Source organism: Perca flavescens, chromosome 15, assembly GCF_004354835.1.
Source record: "Perca flavescens isolate YP-PL-M2 chromosome 15, PFLA_1.0, whole genome shotgun sequence".
NCBI classification, from domain to species: Eukaryota; Metazoa; Chordata; class Actinopteri; order Perciformes; family Percidae; genus Perca; species Perca flavescens.
In genome coordinates, this window is record NC_041345.1 from 29700297 (window position 1) to 29721468 (window position 21172).

At 42.5% G+C, this 21172-nt stretch overlaps 1 protein-coding gene across 1 annotated transcript; it reads right to left on the reverse strand.

Annotated features, from left to right (window-relative positions):
* Positions 1–7862: 7862 nt before the first annotated feature.
* On the reverse strand, positions 7863–20954 carry hoxb9a (homeobox B9a). Its single transcript, XM_028599973.1, has 2 exons — positions 20053–20954; positions 7863–9475 (listed from the first exon to the last, which is right to left on the reverse strand). Exons 1-2 carry the CDS (start codon positions 20660–20662, stop codon positions 9240–9242), a joined length of 846 nt encoding a protein of 281 aa, XP_028455774.1. The 5' UTR covers positions 20663–20954; the 3' UTR covers positions 7863–9239.
* Positions 20955–21172: the final 218 nt, after the last annotated feature.

Below are 21172 nucleotides of genomic sequence, written 5' to 3' on the forward strand. Positions count from 1 at the left end.
CGTGTCTCCTGTCCAATCTCCTTTGTCTTTGTCTCTCTCAGATGCATCCTTTCAGCCTGTAAGGCCCCTCAACACACACACACACACACACACACACACACACACACACACACACACACATACACATTCATGCTGCAAAACATACCCCAGTAAGGCCAAACGGCTGCAAAACCATAAAACTCCCAAAGCTGAAAAGAAAGAAGAGAGAGGAGACTCGTCCCCATTCCACGCTGCTACACTACTCTAGCTCAACACCAAACGAGGAGAATCCCAAACATGAATTTCCCCTGCATGGCCGGGCCTTTCCCCACTGCCTCTCTCAATTCTCATATCTCAAGGAGAAGCATAACACTAATATTTGCTCTCGTCTTCTGTCTTCGGCGCCTATCATTCCCACTCTAACCACCAAATAAATTATCATGCTGGGGGATTTGAAACTTTTCCTCTAATATTTCCACTCTCTGTGTGTCTCCCCCCCCCCCTTCTCTTTCTTTCGGCGTGTTTGCTTTACAGCCGTTTAGTTCGTAACCTTCAGAAATTTATACGCTATAAACTTTTATTGCCGTCATATTCTTTTATTGCGCCGCACCGCGTTGAATCCTCTTTCTCTCCTCACCTCTCCTTTTCTGTCTTCCTCTTTGCTCTTTTTACGACAGTCGGCGGCGGCTTCTTCTATCCCGCACGCATCCGCTCCCGCATCCCTCATCACCCACCCACCCCCTCCTCCTTTTTTTTTGTATTTTATATTTTTTATTTTTTTCACCCGTGAGCTCGAGACCCCCGGTGCGTGCAGCACATCCTGCTCCTCTCGTGCTGTTTGTTTCAATGTTTGAAAATAGGAAGTGTGCAAAACAACTGACGTGAGAACGGAGAGGAAGAGCAGGAGAAGGAGGCTGCTGGAGCTTTATTGGCCCAAAGGGAGAAATATTATCGGATTTCGTTTTTTTTTTTTTTTTTTTTAAAGCAAAGTAAAATAGAACATATGAAACAAACCCTGACGGGTGTTGTGATCGGCGGAGTCCACTTGTGGTTTTACAATTACAGAAGAAATAGATGCAGGAAGCCTCATCTTTCCTGTGAAGCTCCACTGGGCGAGAAATCAAACTGGTCAGAGATTTGTGGCTTTGAAACACAACTCCTGTGAATGCAGATGGATGGGAATCATTTGGAAGAACCGGGGCGATGGACTGTGTGTGTGCTGCTGTCTTAAGTAATGGGCCAGCAGGGGCGAACTTCGTGCCGAACAAATAATATCAGACTGTCTGCTGCAAGTTGGATTCTTAATTCGAAACCTTAGTGGGGAAATAGAGATAGTTATTGATTTACTTTAAATTTTTTGAAGCATCTGCAACACGTTTTCATTTCCGTTATTATTATTATTATTATATGGGATTTGGAGACATTTTATGTTTCTTTTAAATAGTTTTTTTTTATTAGGTGTTGTAAAATCACAACCTATTGAACTGTTTATTTTGTCTGTCAGTATTACAAAAAAATACCCCGAATTATATATATATATATACACACACACACACAGTATATATAATATGATTTGTATATAGGCTATAGATATAGGCCTTTAGATTATATTTATTTATGTTTTCATGTAATGTAGCCTTATAAAGCATGTGCATATTTTGACAGAACGTTAATTGATTGATATATCTCTATTGTTTTATTTGTGTGTGTTTTGGAAATAGTTAAACAAAGAAATACATTCACAAGGTTTTTTTTTTTTTCCTAGAGCTTTCACCCACACTTCACAGTCTCTCCCAAGCTGTTTACCTGAGAGCACCATGTAATGTAATCTCCATAACAAGCTAGTAAGTGGACTTTTTTTTAATTTTCTTTCATTTCTATTGCTTCTATTGTTGTATTATCTTTTGTATGTCGTGAGCAGGCGAGAAAGGTTGGACCATGCACATTGGAATAATAATTATATTTTAGGGTGTTATTACAGAGAGTGAAGTAACACATGCTTACTTGTGTTATTAGGCTTTTTGTGCACATACTTTTATATTTGAGGTCACTTTTTTTCCTGCCCAGTCATAGGCAGCTGTAACATGTATACTGTCATTGTTATTATTATTATTACTGCTGTATTTGATGTTATTATTATATTTAGTCTTCCCAGTCATAGGCAGCTGTAACATGTATATTGTTATTATTATTACTATATTTGATGTTATTATTATATTTAGTCTTCCCAGTCAGAGGCAGCTGTAACATGTATATTGTTATTATTATTACTATATTTGATGTTATTATTATATTTAGTCTTCTCAGTCCGAGGCAGCTGTAACATGTATATTGTTATTATTCTTACTATATTTTATGTTATTATTATATGTTGTCTTCTCAGTCCGAGACAGCTGTAACATGTGCAGAGACGCCAGCAGCATTTGGCTGCCATCTAACTGTTAATGAGTCCAGAATGGCTGACGTGATCTGATCCACACAGCCGTTTGTATCGGCGGGATCATAACTCATAACCATGAGAAAATTTATGAATATGAGTGATATTCTCAGCTGCTTGAGGAATTATAGAAGCTGTGCTGCGTATAACAGCTCATTCAGTGTGAGGGGCAGGGGAGAGCTGCTCTGGGCCTCCTGCGCTCTAACATCCACCCAGAGTGTCAGCGATGCCGCTTATTATCTGTAGACTCTGTTTTAATATGAGAGGATAAAGTGAAGACATATTGGATTGGACACGTCTGGCTTGGGTTGAAATATGAATTTTGCCAGCAGCAGCACGTGGTTTTTCTTGTGCGGCCCAACTACTTTCTGAAATCGTCACTAAAATGATGATGCCTGCACCTATTTACACTGTAAACCTTTGACGTAAATTTACAGCTAAAATCTGTCTTACTGTTATACTGTTATACATGATCATGCTGTAAATGGCATTGCATTCTGGGAGAAAATAATACTATAACACCACTATCTGCAAAATGTACAGATTACAGGTATTTACTGTTAAAATTAAGGAAAAGGCAGGATCACACTGCAGCAGTGTATTACTGTGAATTCACATAATATGGTAAGAAACTGTCTATTTACAGTAAAATACTTTAAACTTTCAAAACAGTATGCGTACTGAAAATAAACAATAGTTTACTGGCAGTATATTACTGTAAATTTACGTTTTCCAGTGTAGCTGCACAGCTAAATTACTGCACATTGAGCCAATTTGGAGTTTTCCATTGCTTCACAGTTTGGATAGGTTACAGAGAAAGGGGGATTGGGGGTACAGTGGGTGTTGGTGTATGGGTGACAATTTCAGCACAACTCCAACAACTGACTTCAGACCAGTGATGCACACAGGCATTATCATACACAGTGATTAAACAGACAGTAACGCTAGATTATTTTGTTTATGTAGCTTAGCAATATGGACTATCTAAGCAACAAACTCCAGCCTGTTTCCAGAGCTGGTGGAAACTGAGGGACTACTTTTCTACTGTTGTAAAAAGTACTTTGGCAATACAAGTGATAATTTGTCACCAATGTTGCTTCTACTTACTCTTATTAACTTAATAAATCCCTATGCAAGACTGGTATCAAATGTCTCCTTTTCTTTGGTCAGCACACTCTTGCTGCTTGTATCTGCTACTTCTCATTTTACCCATAATAACAGCAGTGCTGCTTCTGATGCCGTCCTTCAGATGTGACCATGGGGTCTCCCTGGTGTTTCTCTGCCTCCATAACCGAAACTCATCCTTGCTTTAACCTGATGTGAATATGTTTTGTTGTGTGAGGCTCCTGCTAGCGGCATTCTCTTAGATTTACTGTGCCATGTGTCACAGATTGCCCCCATCTCTCTCTCTCTCTCTCTCTCACACACACACACACACACAGTTGGGTGAAGCAGCTTGCAGTTGCAGCCCTTCCCTGGGACGTGGAGCTGAGTCTGGAGGGAGGCCTGCAGCAGAGTGCAGGGCTTCTGGATTTAATGAAGCTCCGACCCCGCTAGACCTTAGAGAAGTATCACAATCATCCGCCGTCGAGTCCGCAGATGGTTTATGGGATGGCTTTGTTGGGGCCCAAACCTAAATCTCCTTAAACCCTGAGGCCTCATTGGTTGGGTACAGCAATGCAGGGTGAAGCGGAGAGACTTTGTACCTCTTTACACCAGGGCTGTTTACACTGCTTTTACTGCCAGCACTGTTTGTCTGTTAGTAGATACAGATAATGCTAACACTTGATTTCAAGACCCCATTTTAGCATTGATGAGCACTATATAATACGTTAAATAAATGGTTTATTACACAATACAACACACTATTATGTAACCAATCACATACAAGAACATGTCTTTGTGTGTATCAATGCAGATGTTAAAACAGCTATAATTCCTCCTTTATGTCCTCCTAGTGTAGTCATAACTGGTGTATAAACAGTTAGTAGTCTTGAGCATGTGTATAAACAGTCCATTCATAATATAACACAAGGTAAGGACTTATTCAGGTGCACAATCATTTGTTAGACCGTGTTATGCTTCATTTGAAGAGTTTTAACTGTTGAGAAAAACTAACTTCAGTATAGTGTGTTAACGTGTGTTATAAACCATTTCAATTAGTGTTTATATGTGCTTATACATGCTTAAGATGAAGTGTTGCCAAGACAACGGCAGCTAAATCCACTGTTACTACTCTGTTAGTACTACTGCTCTACTACTGATATTTGGCAGCAGCTACAATCAGATTGCAACATGAAAATTGTAGGTTTAGGCATGAAAGGTATTAGTCCTGCTGCAACTAGGGCTAGAGCTCCCACTGGAAACTGGGGTCATGCCCTCAGGGATTCTGGAAATGGTACATTCTGCTATTACACATAGCAGGGGTATATTCTAGACTCCGTTTCTTAAAATAGTTGTTTTAGGTAGATATTTTAATTAAGACATATAGAGACAAGCCTAAATATTAACATATATAAAAAATGTTTAACAGAAAACGACTTTTTTGTTGACTATAGTCCCAAACTTTTAAGGAAGGTGGAGTTGCACTGGGGAATTTAGACCCATGACCTGACATAGTTCTAAAAGGGTAGTAACACTGGCATCACTTTGCAAATGTTCCTTTCACAATTGGTATAATTATCAGAATATGTACCATAAGTGTTACCAGCACTACTCTGGTGCTAAAACCCATGGAGCTGAAAGGGTTACTGAATGTCCCTCTGCTTATGTTACTGTTCTCTTACCATTGCTATTGTATGTCATAGTTTGCTTCTGCTTCTTTTGCATGGACAGCAACAAATGGCAACTCTTGCTACTTGCACTACTTCAACTCCAAGCCTCAATACAACTGCTTCGACAGAATGCCAGAAGCAAGAGAGGAAACTGCAGGATCTCTGTGCAGCAGCCCTCATCAGACTCTGTGTCTACCAGTCATTTGGTGCGGAGACAAACACAGGAACCGCAGAGGCTTCACATGCTCCTAATGGACGGCGACGCTTCTAATGAATGCACTCATCTGTGTGGGTGGGGGGTGTTTATGGGTTTATGACAGTCTTTTGGTGTTGCAGCCAAACAGACGCCCCTCTGCTTTAAGCTTCAGTGTACAATTGAAGAGACACATATTTTTAACACATGCTGGCTCATCCGCTTCATTCTCTCCTAGCCCCCTGTTTGTCTATGTCTCTTTCTCTCTTCACACATTATATCTGGAGAAAAGACAAGACAAATACCTAATAGCTTTCTTTATATTAGTTATACATGTCTAACTGATCTTTATTCACTATTATTACATATCTATATTTCAAACTTGTATTAAATTAGCAGTGAGAAGCAGCAATGCAACGACACGATACATGGTCGTACTGTAAAGTCTCTTCTTTAATAGGAATCCAGCATCAGCAGTGCCATCGCACAAAAAAAGACAACAACACATAGAAGAGAGGAAAACATACAAGAAGGACTGGAACATTTCACAGAGAGGAGAGGATCAGAGTGACTGGAGTTTGCCTGCTCGTTAATAATATCTTTACTGTGGCCACATGGCTTAGATTTGCCAAGATTTAAAAAAAAAAAACGCGAAGGGAACATAAAATGGCTTGTGGAGCTCTGTCCATATTTATCATCAGAAAAAGAAAATACAAAAAACTCCAGAAACTTTGTTCCTCCAGTCAGGAGAGTAGGCTACATACTGGGACAGGAAGCGGGACTAAGTCATAGCATTTGCGGAAAGTAACAGAGTCAGGTATTTCAAATAAGAAGTATCATTTATATAGATGCTTTGCTTCATTTTAATCAAACATTTCCGTCCTCTGTGTCCCAATACTTAGCGGCAGAGTCCAACTCATTACTGTTCACCATGAAACAAATAGACACAAAGAGCTCATCGGACTGACATCAGAACAGATCATTGAGACAGTCGGCACAACAACATGGAAAACAGAATCTAAAGAACATGACAGACAAAAAGAAAGAAATCATCTATATTACAGTAAGATGTCATGTCCCAGTAAGACAAAAACAATATTCAGCATATTTAACTCATTCCAATACGAAAGACAAGGTTACTCACTTTATATACAATAAATTAGAAATATGTCCTGTCAAGAAACGTATGTTTTAATTTTTCAGGAAGCATTCCCATCCGACAGATGTAACACACAAAGAGCTAAACGACGAAATAACGTCTTCAAATGACAAGTGACTTGAGGCATGCGCAAACCGCAAAAAAAAAAAAAGGCTCCTTGTCCATTGCTGCGTGTAAACTACAAATGACAAATGACATCAACTAAACTGGAGGCAATGTCCGCGCAACTGTGCGTAAACTATGTGTGTGTGTCGTTACCTGTGTGTCAAATGTTTACAATGGTGAAGCAAAAGCAGCCTTTGTGGTCTGCAATAGGCTACAACACACACAAACACACACACGCACACACGCACACACGCATTCACTCACAAACGCACGCATGCACACAAACACATGGCACACACACACACACACACACACCGTTGTAAAACCAATGTGTTGTTTATGATCCGTCCATAAAACTGCCATCGGACGCCATTTAACTACGTCGACACTTCAAATAACGGGCCGTAGCTGGCCATCCGACATGGCCTCTTCATATTTTAACTTTCAGATCAATAAAAAGTCTGTATAAACCGAAGTCTGTCCTGATATACATAATACCCCGAGCTGTTAAATGTAAATCTACACTATTGCTAAATAATTTCGCGCGGTGCAGTGTTCTGTTATGTCTTTTAATATAAACTTGTTATAGAACCTCTAGCAATATTTCCAGAAAAAAAGGCTATTTAAAAATTGTAAGTAGCACATCGGGGTATTTCCCTCTTTCTTCAGTCCTAGGTTGCGTTTGCAAACCGCCCTTGCGCACACTGTCCGTATTTGTTTCTGTAACGAGAGAGAAACACGCCTTGCATAGCACGATACACAATATACTTAATGTATGTATAAAAATAGAGCTGAGTATTTTTGAAGATGCAATGACCATGTTGAATGAAGATTTAAGGATGGTGACTGAGGAGAAGTCAGATTGTAGACCAGTGCTTCATGTACATATGCATGTGACTTTGCGCACTAGAATCTGAAATTAGCATGGTTACACCTTCACTGCAAATAGCAGGTAAACTAAGAGAATTAGGAGCCATAGATGCTTTGTACTGGTCGGTCTAATCAAGACACCTTTAGACACCGCCGACCAAGAGCCTGGGTCTGTCCGAGGTTTCTCCCTAAACAGGAAGTTGTTCTCACCACCGAGGTGTCTTCCTAAAGGGAGTTTTTCCTCGCCACTGTCGCACTAAATGCTTGCTCTTGGGGGAATTACTGGAATTGTTGGGTCTTTGTAAATTATAGAGTGTGGTCTAGACCTCCTCTATCTGTAAAGTGCCTTGAGATAACTATTGTTATGATTTGATACTGTAAATAAAATTGAATTGAATTGAAGAAGCGCCTGTGTCACCTGTGTTTAACGCTGTTTGAGAGTGCGTGGTGCGAAAGCATATAGGCACAGAATTCGAGAAGAAAACTTGAGTCCTGATGCTTGAGGCCTAATTTAAATAAGGACGGATATGATTAAAACAATCTGGTGCTTTGGGCTGCACTCTCCTCTCAGCTCAACTCTGCTCACTGAAGCTCTGCCCACGAAGCGGAGGGGACGACTATCGACAGTCATTAAAGGAATCAGATGAGCCGCAGCGCATAAAGCATCTGGAGAGCAAGCTGAAGGGTGGAGATCAACGATATCGACAGCAGCCTTAGCGGATCCCCGGTTGCTGAGTCGGGTTAACACCCTCGGCACCCCATCACTTCTCCTCCCCCTCCGGTATCTGCTCATTACTTAGGTCGACAACCGGGAAACAAACGGCGGCTTGCTGCTTGTATCAACGCCGAGCATCAGGCGCTTTCTAATCAAATTCTGCCAGCAACGAGAGAAACAAGAAAAAAGGAGAAGAAAAAGAAGGATGAACCTGTGTGAGAGAGTGTGTGTGTGTGTGTGTGTCTTCATCCCACTCGGCTCCGTGTTTATTGGTCATGTGAAACCTCGGTTTCAGCACCTCCACGCGCCTCCGATGTCAGCGACGGAACAATAAATAACTAGTAATAAAAGGAAGAGTAGTGCTTGAGAAAAAGTAAAACATCCCTCTCTCAGTCTGCCCCCCCCCCATCTGTTGTAGCATCACCAGTCGGTTTGCTGCGTTCTTCGTTTCCATAATGCAGCCTAATACCAGAGCCTAAATAATAGCGTATACAACTATGAAGAGCTATCAGTTAATCAAACAAACAGTCCAATCTGCAGTTTTACATGGAGTCCGACCCATTTAAAGGAGAGGAGGTCCAGGAGGAATTGCTGTTGGTGTGTGAGTTTTTTCATCCTCCATGACTGCAAACTTAAATTATTCCAAAGTTCAAAAGTTGCCTCCTTCTAACACCAGACATAGCGTTTCCGAGCTTCTTAAGACTTCAGTGTTAACATGGCGGCGTCCTCAGAGTCTGTTAGTGATCAATTGATCAGATGTATAGATTGGTGTAGGACTAAAGCTTACGTGGTAGTGCCTGGAAATTAAAACAAATTGGAAATTGCAGGTATGTGTGTGTGTGTGTGTGTGTGTGTGTGTGTGTGTGTGTGTGTGTGTTTTTCAGTTATTGGGAAGGCCATTTCGTGTTCGAGACATAAGTAATATGGGACTTCAAATTGGATACATGGTATGAGCGTGCGTGCGTGTGTGTCTGGATGTGTATGTGCGTCCTCGAGTGAGATTCCCGCTAGTCCTTGGGTTGATCCTTGCTCTGTTTCTTCATTTTCATCCTCCGGTTCTGGAACCAGATCTTCACCTGCCGCTCCGTCAGGTTGAGCGCGCGCGCCACCTCATGCCGCCGGTCCCGCGTGAGGTACATGTTGAACAGGAACTCCTTCTCCAGCTCAAGCGTCTGGTATTTGGTGTACGGGCACCGCTTCTTCCTGGAGGAGCGCGCATGCAGCCAGTTGGCCGAAGGGTCATCTGGAAGAAGAGAAAGAAAGGAAAGAAGGCAATCAATTAATGATAACATTACAAATAAACTCCTGTGTAGCGAACTCTTTCCAGCCCTGTCTTTAGAGAGTTGCAGAACATTAAAAAGACGAAGCATCAAAACACTCCTTAATGATAAAAAAAAAAAAAATCATCTCTCCGTGCGTAAAAGTCGCAGAACCTTGTGCGTAAATGTTTTGCTCGAAAACAACGGACTGTGCAATTGACACTTTGGTGCGTAAACTAAGCTCATGGTGTCAACAGGGGCGCAGATTTGCACAAGTAGCTTCATGGCTGTTTTATTTGACACTACGTGGAAGACAGACGGCCCGCTCCATCCAACATGCAGCTTCCATGCACGAGGAGGAAAGCACGACGGACAAATATGAAAAGAACCCCTCAATATTGGAGATTTTGTATGAAGTAGAGCGAAAGAAAATGGAAAACTGCGGATTTATTAGTTTACTCATTATTGCTAGTAATTCCATGGTGCTTCTTAGCGGAATCAGCTTTGAGAACCTGGTCAGACCTTCACAAAATTGAACCAATTGCATTGACAATTTAAGGAAAAGCATTAATAAGGCAATGGGTAATTTTAAATTAGCCAATGAGTTAGCTGACATAAGTCACTGCCACAGTTAATTACATATAGTCTACCTATATATAGTAACTGCATGCGGGGAGATATGTGACTGCTTTCTGGAGGCTCCTGTTAGAAGGTGACCGAATGACTATATATATGAATAGAAGATGCTTTAATCACGGAGACAATACACAAATGATAACAGGCAGCGTTGTGTGTTTCTTGCGATATCACATTTTGTCACAAAAGAAGTCTAATTAGCCTCCGCACAGGGGCGTCGGACTGGGGGGGGGGGGACTGAGTACCCAGGGCCCTCATGTGAGGAGGGCCTAAAAAGATCCTAGAATGAATAGCTGTGGATGCAGGGAGGGGCCCATAGAAAAGGCCCAGAATTTTGTGCTACGCCCCTGCCTCGGCATGATGAGAGCAAACACACAAAAACACATCGTGGAAGATGTTTTGCAGGCCTCATACTACTTTTTTTGCGTGAGAATGATGATCACATTGTAGCTCAGCACACCGTTACTGCGTCACTTCTGCTCCTAAATGGTTTGTCCATAGCGGGACAAACAAAAAATAATACATGGCGGGACATGTATGGCCCTGATGGGATTAGAGGAAATACCTTTTTGTGTGCATTGTCTGCCTCGCTCCGCTGTCAACATCATTGAAATTAAAGGTAATGGAAATAAGGATTTATGATACGGCTGTGACTGAGTGGTAAAGTGGTTGCCTGGCAATTGGAAGGTTGGTGGTTCGATCCTTGGCCCTGCAGTCCCATGTCAAAGTGTCCTTGGGCAAGACACTGAATCCCGAGTTGCCCCCGATGCTGTGCATCGGAGTGTAAATGTGTGTAAATGATTATATGATGAGCAGGTGGCACCTTGTACGGCATCCTTGGCCACAGTGTATGAATGTGTGTGAATGGTACAATGTTAAAGCGCTTGGAGTAGTCGTTGAGACTAGAAAAGCGCTATATAAGAACAGTCCATTTACATGATGACCCTTGGCTCATTTTGCCACATCAGAAATGCGACAAGCTCCAATGTGCTTGAGATTGTTGAAACTTGTGTTTTGAGATGGAAATGACAACGTTGTAATGCATAAATGTAGGCTCCTAAATTCTAAATTGAATGTTCTCCGGCGGAGAGAAAGTTATGAAATATTGTCTTGATTTTTTTCATCTCTTTCTTTTTCTCCATATGTCTTGTTTGCCAGGCCACCCTGACTCCTCCACCACCCCACCCCTCTTTATGGCTTTCAGACCGATGTAATTAGCAGACACTTCTTGTTTGAGACGCATGGGTCTAGTTTAGGGCTGAAAGCTATCTGCAAAGCACCAAAGCATCTCAACTATGAGGCAGCATGCAGGCACTCTCACGCTACAGAGGCTCTTAAAAATACAACTCCACCATGACAAAAAGGAAGCTCCTTTCTCATTTTGACCATTTTCATCCCTTTAACACGTTATATGCAAATATTAGTTTTATCAGTTTAGAAAAATCTCTCAGCACCTGCAATCTCACATAAATCACTTCCGTTTTGAAACAACTAGGAAAACCCATTCAGTATCATTGTGAGAGTCCAAAGCTGATTCAGATTCATTTCTACTTTTACATCTTCTAAATAAAACCGTTAACCACGAGCAATCATTTCCTGTGGTTAGGTCAGGCTCTTCCTCCACTCAATCACAACAGTCAAGCCAACAAACAGAGTTTTCCAGCTAGAGTCTGATACAACAAAAAGAAATCCAACGCAAACAGCCCAAGATTGGCCCAAGAAGGTTAAAATGTCAGAAAAATGTGATCTATTTCTTAAATTTTTGTCCGAACAGCTGGGAAAAATAAAACGTTTTACAAAAGCTTATCATCTCCGATGATGAACAGTAAGGGGCAGCGTGCAAAGCAGGAAGCAGACCACACTGGAAGCATTTTCTTTAAAGCTACTGTTTCTTCATTGCATTTTATCAGTCAGCAGTGCAGGCCGGTGCTCAACCCAAATGTGACTCAAAGAGAGGATTCCACTCTGGATATATTGGTATGAAACCTGGTTTATTTAGAGTCACTGGCTGTTTTTGTTATACTAAAGCCTTCCAGAGGTAGTCTAAGTCAGGCTGAATGAAACACAGCACACATGCAGTCTAACCATGAGGCTGAATTTGGGGAAATAAGCTCCATCTAAATCAGTTTGGGCAATGTTAGGGCCAAACAGCTTCTCATTGTTTCTGGCAAACTGCAAAGAAACATGAGATTTATCCTTGCAGCCAGGAGCAGATCTGCACGGGCAAGAGGTTTTAAAGGAGATTTTCTCTCCCTATGTAAAATGCAGGCACAGTCCTCTGGCCTAAAATGGCAGAAGGGATGATCTTATCACTCACAAGCCATGGGGAAAGCCTGAGCTGCCGCGCCTTTTGACACCAAGCGAGGAGATTTAAAATTTGTGTCTCTCTCCCTAAGGAGTCTGTCTTTTTCTTAACTTTCACTGGGCGGAGGCTTTCGTCTGTCAATTTCACTGGTAATGTTTTACTGCCATGACGATCCTACTTGCTATAATGCCAAGACAATTCACAAAATTGCCTATGACATTCATGACAATGCTTCTTTTAACTCCCAGCTGTGGACAAAGAGCTGTTTTGTGTGGCGCCATGAGCAGCGTGGTTTGATCAGATGCATCTACATTTAAATGGCTGACATGCAAGATTCACGCAAGGACAGAAAAAATGGGATGAAAAGAAGAAATATTGATAATAAGTTAAAATTCTGGGATACTTGGTCAACATTTGGACTTGAAGATCACATTTTGACATTTTAGGTTTAAGAAATTAAGTCATAATGTTCAGATGGCATGTATGCTATGTCACAATTCTCATGATTTTGACTTAAAATGTCAAGGTTTTTGCAGTGTAATTCAGCACATTAGAGTCAGGGCCATTGGGTTCAGAACAAGATTACAAAGCCAAGATGGCTGCCAGTGTTGTACACCCCTGCCTATAGCCTTCCTGTGTTATTCACCCCAGCCAAGTTAGTTAGCGGCCATCATCTGGTAAATATGTCCTTAATACCCTCTGGAATCAATTCCCTCCAACATGGCCAGCATGTACGGGATCGATTTCATCTCAGAGCAAAATAATGCCTGGTAAAGAGGTGCGAAGAGGATGGACAGTTGGGTGGGGGTGTGCGTTGCTTTTGTCACACTGTAAAGTGGGTGCTTTGCATTCCCCGGGTGTATAATCACCTCCAGGACCATCCATTACCCTCGGAGCTGTGCCGCGACCGTGGCTGTCACCCAGGATGACAAACGGTTGAGGGTTGGAGCGGTGGAGGAGGGTGGTGAGTTGGGGTGCTAGTGGTGATGGTGGAAGGTATAGACTTTTTTTCTCCAAGGGGTGGGACGACAGTAAAGATGATGACTGATACAACTAAAGAATAGGTGGGGGGTTATGTGTGTATAGCTTTTACAGTTGTAACTTACAGTTGAATTTTTTTCATTAGGCTACATCCGTGTATTTGTGGTGTTGCTTAGACAGGCAGATGGACGAAAAAATTGATAATCCCGTAAAGCTATGGCCCTGCGGCATGTTTTGTTCAATTGTAGGCCAATGTGTGTCTTTGACTATGTGTGTTTGTGTGTGTGTGTGTGTGTGTGTGTGTGTGTGTGTGTGTGTGTGTGTGTGTGTGTGTGTGTGTGTGTGTGTGCGTGTGTCCACCATGATGAATGCTGCTTGCATAGAAACTGTGAACGAAACGGCTAGAAGACTAATATCACATCCTGTCTCTTTCTCCCTCCCTTAGCAATTTCACCCTAATAGTTCCAGAAATTGACCTCTCATATATCCCAAAGGCACGTTATTACATTTCAAGGAGTCGTATTTTATTCCCCCACCCTTACACCCCATCTCACCCAGCCACCAACAGCAACACGCCAATTAATGGGGTTGTTCACCCGGGTTATAAGTTAATAAACTTCGGGGGTAATAACTTTCTTGCACTGCCCGGCAGCAGCAGCAGCAGCACAAAGACTGAAGTGTAATCCTGTAGTTTATACTGGATGGCCGCCCAGCACCAGTAACACAAAGAGAATCTGTAGCTGGATGCCGGCTTTGGATGTGATGTTTTGAAAGGTGATGTTTTTCATACAGCCGCCATTTTGAATACCTGGGGAGGGAAACTCTGCCTACATTTGTCCTGCTATTATGTGCCAAGATGCTGACACTACCACTGGTACAGATACAACTGCATTCAAAGAGTCCAGGTTAACAATTTCATTATTACAAATTGGTGATCTTCAAATTCAGCCTTCACAGTATCCTCATCAATTTAAAAAGTTTGGAAGCATGACATTTTTCTGGGGATAAAAGCTGTATTCTGTTAGGAATCTGTCCCTTTTTGCCAACACATACAGGGTACCAACTCATTTGCCTTAAGAACTTCTGAAACACCAACTTATGTGAACACATGTAGTGGACACAGAGTACAAAATATGACTGTGTGCTAACAGGACCCATCAACAATGATACAACTCACATTTTCCGTTATTGCTAGTCAATAACTAGCAGCGGGAATCACAGGGTACGTCACGATACACAATACATGGTTTGCGATATCGATAAAATCACGATACAGAAGTTCTGCGATAAGCAATATATTGCTAGACAATCCTATAGTGATGCATCATGATATTGGTCTAACTATGAATACAACATGCCTGTGAAAGTTAAGTGCAGGTTTTCTCTCTTTATTCACTGCAAGTCCAAACTGTTAGAAAACAGCACAATTCAGCAGTACAATTTTTTCAGTTTGTAAATCAAAATGACACAATTATAGAGCAACTATGGGTCCAGACTTTTGGACTTAAACGTGGCTGGGGCATCTGTTATTTTCCTCAAACTGCTGTCCACCCTCCCGTTGAAAACCTCTTCGGCTACAGAGCTCGACAGTAACGGTTGCCTGGTTGCCCTTGGCAACCAGATTGAATCAATTGGCAGCCGTTTCATGGCCTCTGGTTGCCCCCTTTGGCAACCACCTGTTCAATATTTGTCTTTTTTTAACATATAAAAACAAATCAAAACCTACTTAACTGAAAAATATTATTTCAAAAGAAGTCAATATGTTATTTGGTTGTCTCCGTAAAGTTTAAACACTAGCTACGTTCATGCACTACACAAGAGTGTGTGAGTTTGTGGTCCGTTGCACCATTATTTGAAGAAATTGTATTGCAAGCCATTCTCTCATTGTTTCATTATTAAAATGTGTGGTATAGTTACATATGAAATGAATTGCTCCAAATACAGGCAGTTTAAAACACTGTCAATTTTCGGCAACCAAAAGCTGATGCCTGGTTGCCAAGCCAGCAACCACTTTAAAAAGTTAGAGTTGAGCCCCGGGCTAGTTAACCTATGTTCAAGTTTCCCTCATTCTTGTGTTAAGTAGCGATGCTGGTAACAGGGAAATCGATTTAGAGCGCCTTATTCTGTTAATTAAAATATCGATATTTGGCACCAGCGTATCGATTATTGTATCTCACGAAGGACAACGATATATGGCTGTATCGTTATTTTGTCCCATCCCTGATAACTGGTGTCGTTCTGTTGCTGTTCTCAATCTGTATTTAAATAATTGTCATGTATTAGTCATCACAGATATTAGACGCATGGCTGACATCACAGTAACTTTACACATATTTGTGTGAAAGTAAAGATTAGTTAGTATAATGTATTTTAATCTACGCAAAACCAAAACCAACGGAAGTTGCATACCAGAATCGTTTTTTGGAAAAACTATTATATAAGCGTTAGACACCGCGTCATTTTTACTCTTACGTTATTGTACGTATAAGACAAACACAATATAACATGTTAATTAGTGGTCTTTAGAGGTTTAAGTGGATTTTGACACTTTGGGACAGGCCAGGCTAGCTGTTTCCTGTTAACAATCTTAGCTAAGCTAACAGGCTGCTCGTGGTGGTTAGCTTCATATTTACTGTAAAATCTTCTCATCTAACTCTTAGCAAGAAAGTGAACAAGCGTACCACGCAAAGTGTCAAACTATTCCTTTAACCCAGAACAAGTTACACAGAAAGCTATGAGGCCACTTTAACCGTCATTCCAAAACAATATATTGCTACACAGTTGTAGATGTGTCAGGATGAAATATTGCTGTCACTTGTAATATCAAAAAGGCCAACTTGGGCGCCCAGATAGCTCAGTTGGTAGAGCAGGCATCCATATATAGGGGGTTACTCCTCAACACAGCAGGCCCAGGTTCAACTCCAGCCTGTGGCCCTTTGCTGAATGTTGTTCCCCTTCTCTCTCCTCTTTCATCTGTCTCCTCTTTCATCTGTCCTGTCAAAATAAAGGCTTAAAATGCCAAAAAATTATCTTAAAAAAAAAGAGCCAACTTTCCATAGAAAAGCTGGTACCATTCTGCCATTGCTACACAAAGTAATGTATCCCAACACAGCCAATACAAATCTGCCTTAGCTATGAAGCATAATGTGTTGACATTTCCAACTTAATTCCCTTAAAGGTGACAATTCATATTTACACAGGAGAGAAGTGCAAAGAGTCTGTTTATGTCAGCAGCTTACTAACCTGAGGTTGCACTAACCAACGTGCCTTTTAAATCCAAGCATTTTCTCTGGGAGTTGCTTGCTAAATCAGTAACCATTCAGTTTATCAGTGAACCTGAGTTGGGTTGGGTTAAAGTAGTGTTTAGCCAGCATAGAAAAATATAATTTGCACCCATAGTGTTTAAAATGGCTGCCATGTGAACAATAGCAACAGCCTTCACTTGCTGCTCCGTGCAGCGCCCACTACCTGCCACACTGACACACTGCACATCACAGAACAAACGACAAGAAAAACTGCTGGCTCTGAAACAGGTCAAAGAGAAACTTTCTCTAACTGAGGAGACTCTCAGTTGTTGGCCTGTTTGAGCACTAGAACCCATTACAGACAAGTCTTCACTCCCACCAAGCCAGACTGGGACACACAGTGTCACTGGTGGAAAGTCTAATAATTCAGACTGGAGGCTGCTGGGCTCCTTCCAGCTCTTAACCAGCTCCCCTCTGATGGATAGCATGCTCAGATGCTGTAATAAGGTGGGTCTCTGTGTGTGTGTGTGTGTGTGTGTGTGTGTGTGTGTGTGTGTGTTGGCCTATTTGTGATTTGTATTTCTTCCTCTGAAAAGGCCATTGCGGAGGCCTCCATTCTTCTCTCATGCTCACAGGCACACAAACACACACGCACACACACACACACACACACACACACACACACACACACACACACACACACACACACACACACACACACACACACAGTGCAAGTATCAAACGGCCACGCGCTCAGACGCAGGGATCAGACTCCTCTGGCAGAAACTAGATTTATCCGGCGGGATTAGAGGAGGGAAACAGAGCCCGTTCACATCACATCAGCCTCGGTTAAGAAATATATATGAAATTAAGAAGAAAAAAATGAATTTCTTTCCATGCAGGGAGCGTTTGTCTCTCCCACCCAAAATAAGTCAAGAAGCTAAGGAATAGAGATTCAAACTGAGCCAACCACGCCAGCACATGATGGATTAAATGTTGTTGTTAGTGCGAGTGATGATAGAAAAACAGAAGAAAGCCGTGTTGTACTTGCCAAACCGTCCAGCTTTATTTCAAGATGATTGCGATTTCATGACAGGTGAAATATTAGTATTATTACAGAGTGAGCAGATGAATAAAACAGCCACACACATGCGACTGTATGACCGGCAGCCAACAGACTATAATAATTTACAACAGTTGTGCCTGGTGGGAAATATTGTGCATTATTTGATTGAAGTATAGCCTAATTATGCAATCAGCTGCATTTACACAACGTTTAAATAAATGATCGGCATGCATGATGTCTGAACTTTGAAGGTCGCAATGCATTTTTTTAACAGTGAATCCATTCATTCATTGTTAAAATAATAATAATAATGCTAAAAATAAACGCCACAGTTCTCCAGATACAAACTCACAAAAGAGTATAAGGCGATAATTGTATGACTTGTCAAAGCAGGGAAGTTTAATTATTTTGTCTTTCACCCATCTCCTCGCTCAACTACAGATTGAAAGCGCATCAGAAGCCGCTGTGTGAGTTACGTGATCGTGTAAATGTAGGCCTATGCATGCTGTGGGAGTCCAGAGAGCTCGTGCTGACTGTCCCCTTCAGGTGTGATCGGCGGTGAGTTCCGTACGGCGGAGTGAGTCAACGCGGCTGGCTGAGTTATGAGGCCTCCGTTCTATTTAGAACTAATCGCCCGCTCTTCGGCTCGTGTCAATGATGGAGGGCCTGACTCCTTTTATGATTTTTAATGCTTTTTAGAAGAAGACAGGCCATGTCTATGCCTGGCATAGGCTACATTCGATAGTTTCAACTGAAAGACAGAGAAACGCAAATGAGTGGGTGAGAGTGAAAACAAGAAGCTGTATCCTTATTATTAGTTTGCAACTTGGTGCTCCAGAAAAGTGTCGTGACATAGGAATGCTGGAACAGAAATATGGCAATAAGCCGAGCGGCCCCTCCCCTCAAGAAGCACGCATGTGTCTCAATGGAAAATGATGGAAAGCAATTGATTGCAGAATGAATGGCAAAGCAAAGCAATAAACAATGTCTGACTGCCTCCCAGAAGTAATGGTATTGGAGGGGGTCACTTATACGAGTGGTTACCCTAAAGATAATCTAGCCTGTCCAGTGCCTCCATACTGGAGATCGGTAGGCCTACTGACTCTTGGTTAGTGCGTATTGGTTAGCTCTTCATGAGCGGTAGGACCAGGAGGCCTACAGCTTTGTCTACAAGTCTAACTTGTTTGCTCCAGAGGGATTTTTTTTTTTTAACAGTTTGGATTGGCCGATCAGCCCGGCTTGTTACAGACTGACATGAGGAGCTTTAAAACGCAATGGAGCGCGGACACAAGCCCCTGTGCGCGCGCGCCCCTGTGTGAAAGAAAGACACAAAGTAACGGAAGAGAGCCCCACGACCAAAAATCCACCTGCAGTAAAAAAAAAAAATAATTAAAAAAGACAAACCCAAAGCACCAACCATTTGGCCCTTGGCCCTTTTCAAACAGGACTGCAGTGCGCATGCCCTGAGCAATTACTAACGTAAAACAATGTAGTTGTTTCCTAAAATCAGCAACGCTCTCTCAAAATCTGACTGTGAGGTTTCTGAGTTTTTTTTCTCCGCTTTATATTTCTGGTTGTCCTCTGATTTAGAGCGTCTGCCACTGCTTAAATAATCCTCCTTTACTGTTGCTTTGCTTATGTATTTCTATTACTTAGGTTATAAAAGGGCCCTATTCGTGCAAAAACAATCATCCGTGATAAAAAGAAATATGTATGCTTTTTAGCTCACGCATGTCAAGCTATAATACAGCATAGGTTAAGTCAGAAAATCACCTTACCATCCTGAATACACATACAAGTTATTTTCAAACTGTCATATGGATGCAATAACAGCATCACCTCAATACAGAGAAATAAATATAATGCAAAAGCCCTTTTGAACATATATAGAGTTTTTGCCAAGACTGTGTTGGGTGTTTATTCTATTGTAAAGCCGTGTTTTTGTTCTTGTATACCTTTTAATTTACATTGCAACATGTTCATGTTATTTTGTCCACCGCTTGCAGGTTATTTGAAGTATGTGCCACATTAGAAAACTATACTCAGACGTTGGTTTAAGGAACGTCATTAGCTTATACCGAGTAATCCGTTACTGCAGGAGCCGGCTGATTACACAGCGATGATCCTGGCTAAATATCACAGTAAACTTAGAGAGCAGAAGGTGGAGGCACTTTGGCTCTCCGGCTCTTTGTTCTTGTTTTATGGCGGCATTAAAACATTTACAATCTCTCTCTCTCTCTCTCTCTCTCTCTCTCTCTCTCTCTCTCTCTCTCTCTCTCTCTCTCTCTCTCTCTCTCCCACGCGCTATTTCCTGCTTTAACAACTTACTTTGATCCAGGCCGTCTTTGTCCTCACTCACTTCACAAATGTCCTTATTTTCTTCGAACCCTGCTCTCGGGATGGCGGCCTGATGGTGGCTTAGCTCGTGCGCCGCCGTGGACGTCGACTCCAAAATGTACGTGGTGGTCTCGTGCTGGTGATGTCCGCCGATTTTGGGTGGGATCTCTCCGCCGAGATGGCCGAGCTGAGGCTCCAGCTTGACCTGCCCCGTCTGGCTCTGCCCCAGGACAGATTCGGAGCCGCGCGGTGCACAGTCCAGCCATGAGCGTAGGTACCGTGTGTCCGCGGCGGGCACGTGCTGGGCTGGGATGTAAGGGTGGTAGACAGTGGGGAGGCCACTGGCACCGTGGTGTGGACTGAACGGGCTCCAGGACGACGAGAAGACCGGAGGCTTCGGCTGGAAGCTGCATGATGGGTACGACTCGGGAAGGGGATGCTCCGCGCCGCCGGGCTGCCTCCCGCCCGCGGCGGCGGCGGCGGCGGAGCTCGAGCTGGAATACTGGACGCTGGGAAAGCGAGCCGGGGTTGAGAGTTCATCGCTCTCGTGACTTATGATGGAGTCCACGTAATAGTTGCTCAAAGTCCCAGAAATGGACATTCTCGGACATTATCTGCGAAACGCCGCTAGTTCACTAAATGGAGAACAAGAAGAGAGACATTACGAGATGGTTCTCTTTCCCTCTCTCTCTTTCTTTCTCTCTTCTGTCCTTTGCTAGCTCGCCCCCTCCCTTCCTCTGTCTCTCTCTCTCTGTGGGTGTGTGTGTCTCTCTCTCTCTCGCGCGCGCGCTCCTCCACTAGTCCCCTTTCCTTCCAAACAACTTGCTCACTATAGCGAAACAAAGTGCTACAGCCTACAGCCTCGAACTGTGCGCGGGGGTTTGTCGGGTCTGTGCGCGAGGCGCAAACTGATTGGCCGGACTTTTTCTTCGAGCATGATAAAGCGTCAATGGAGCGTAAATCAATCCTGCACGCGGGCCTCCCTCTCCCTCTCTCTCTCTCTCTCTCTCTCTTCTCTCTCTCTCTCTCTCTCTCTCTTTTCTCTTTTCTCTCTCTCTAATATATTGCACTCCTAAATAAATTGTCTTGTTTATATGCAATATGCAAAATG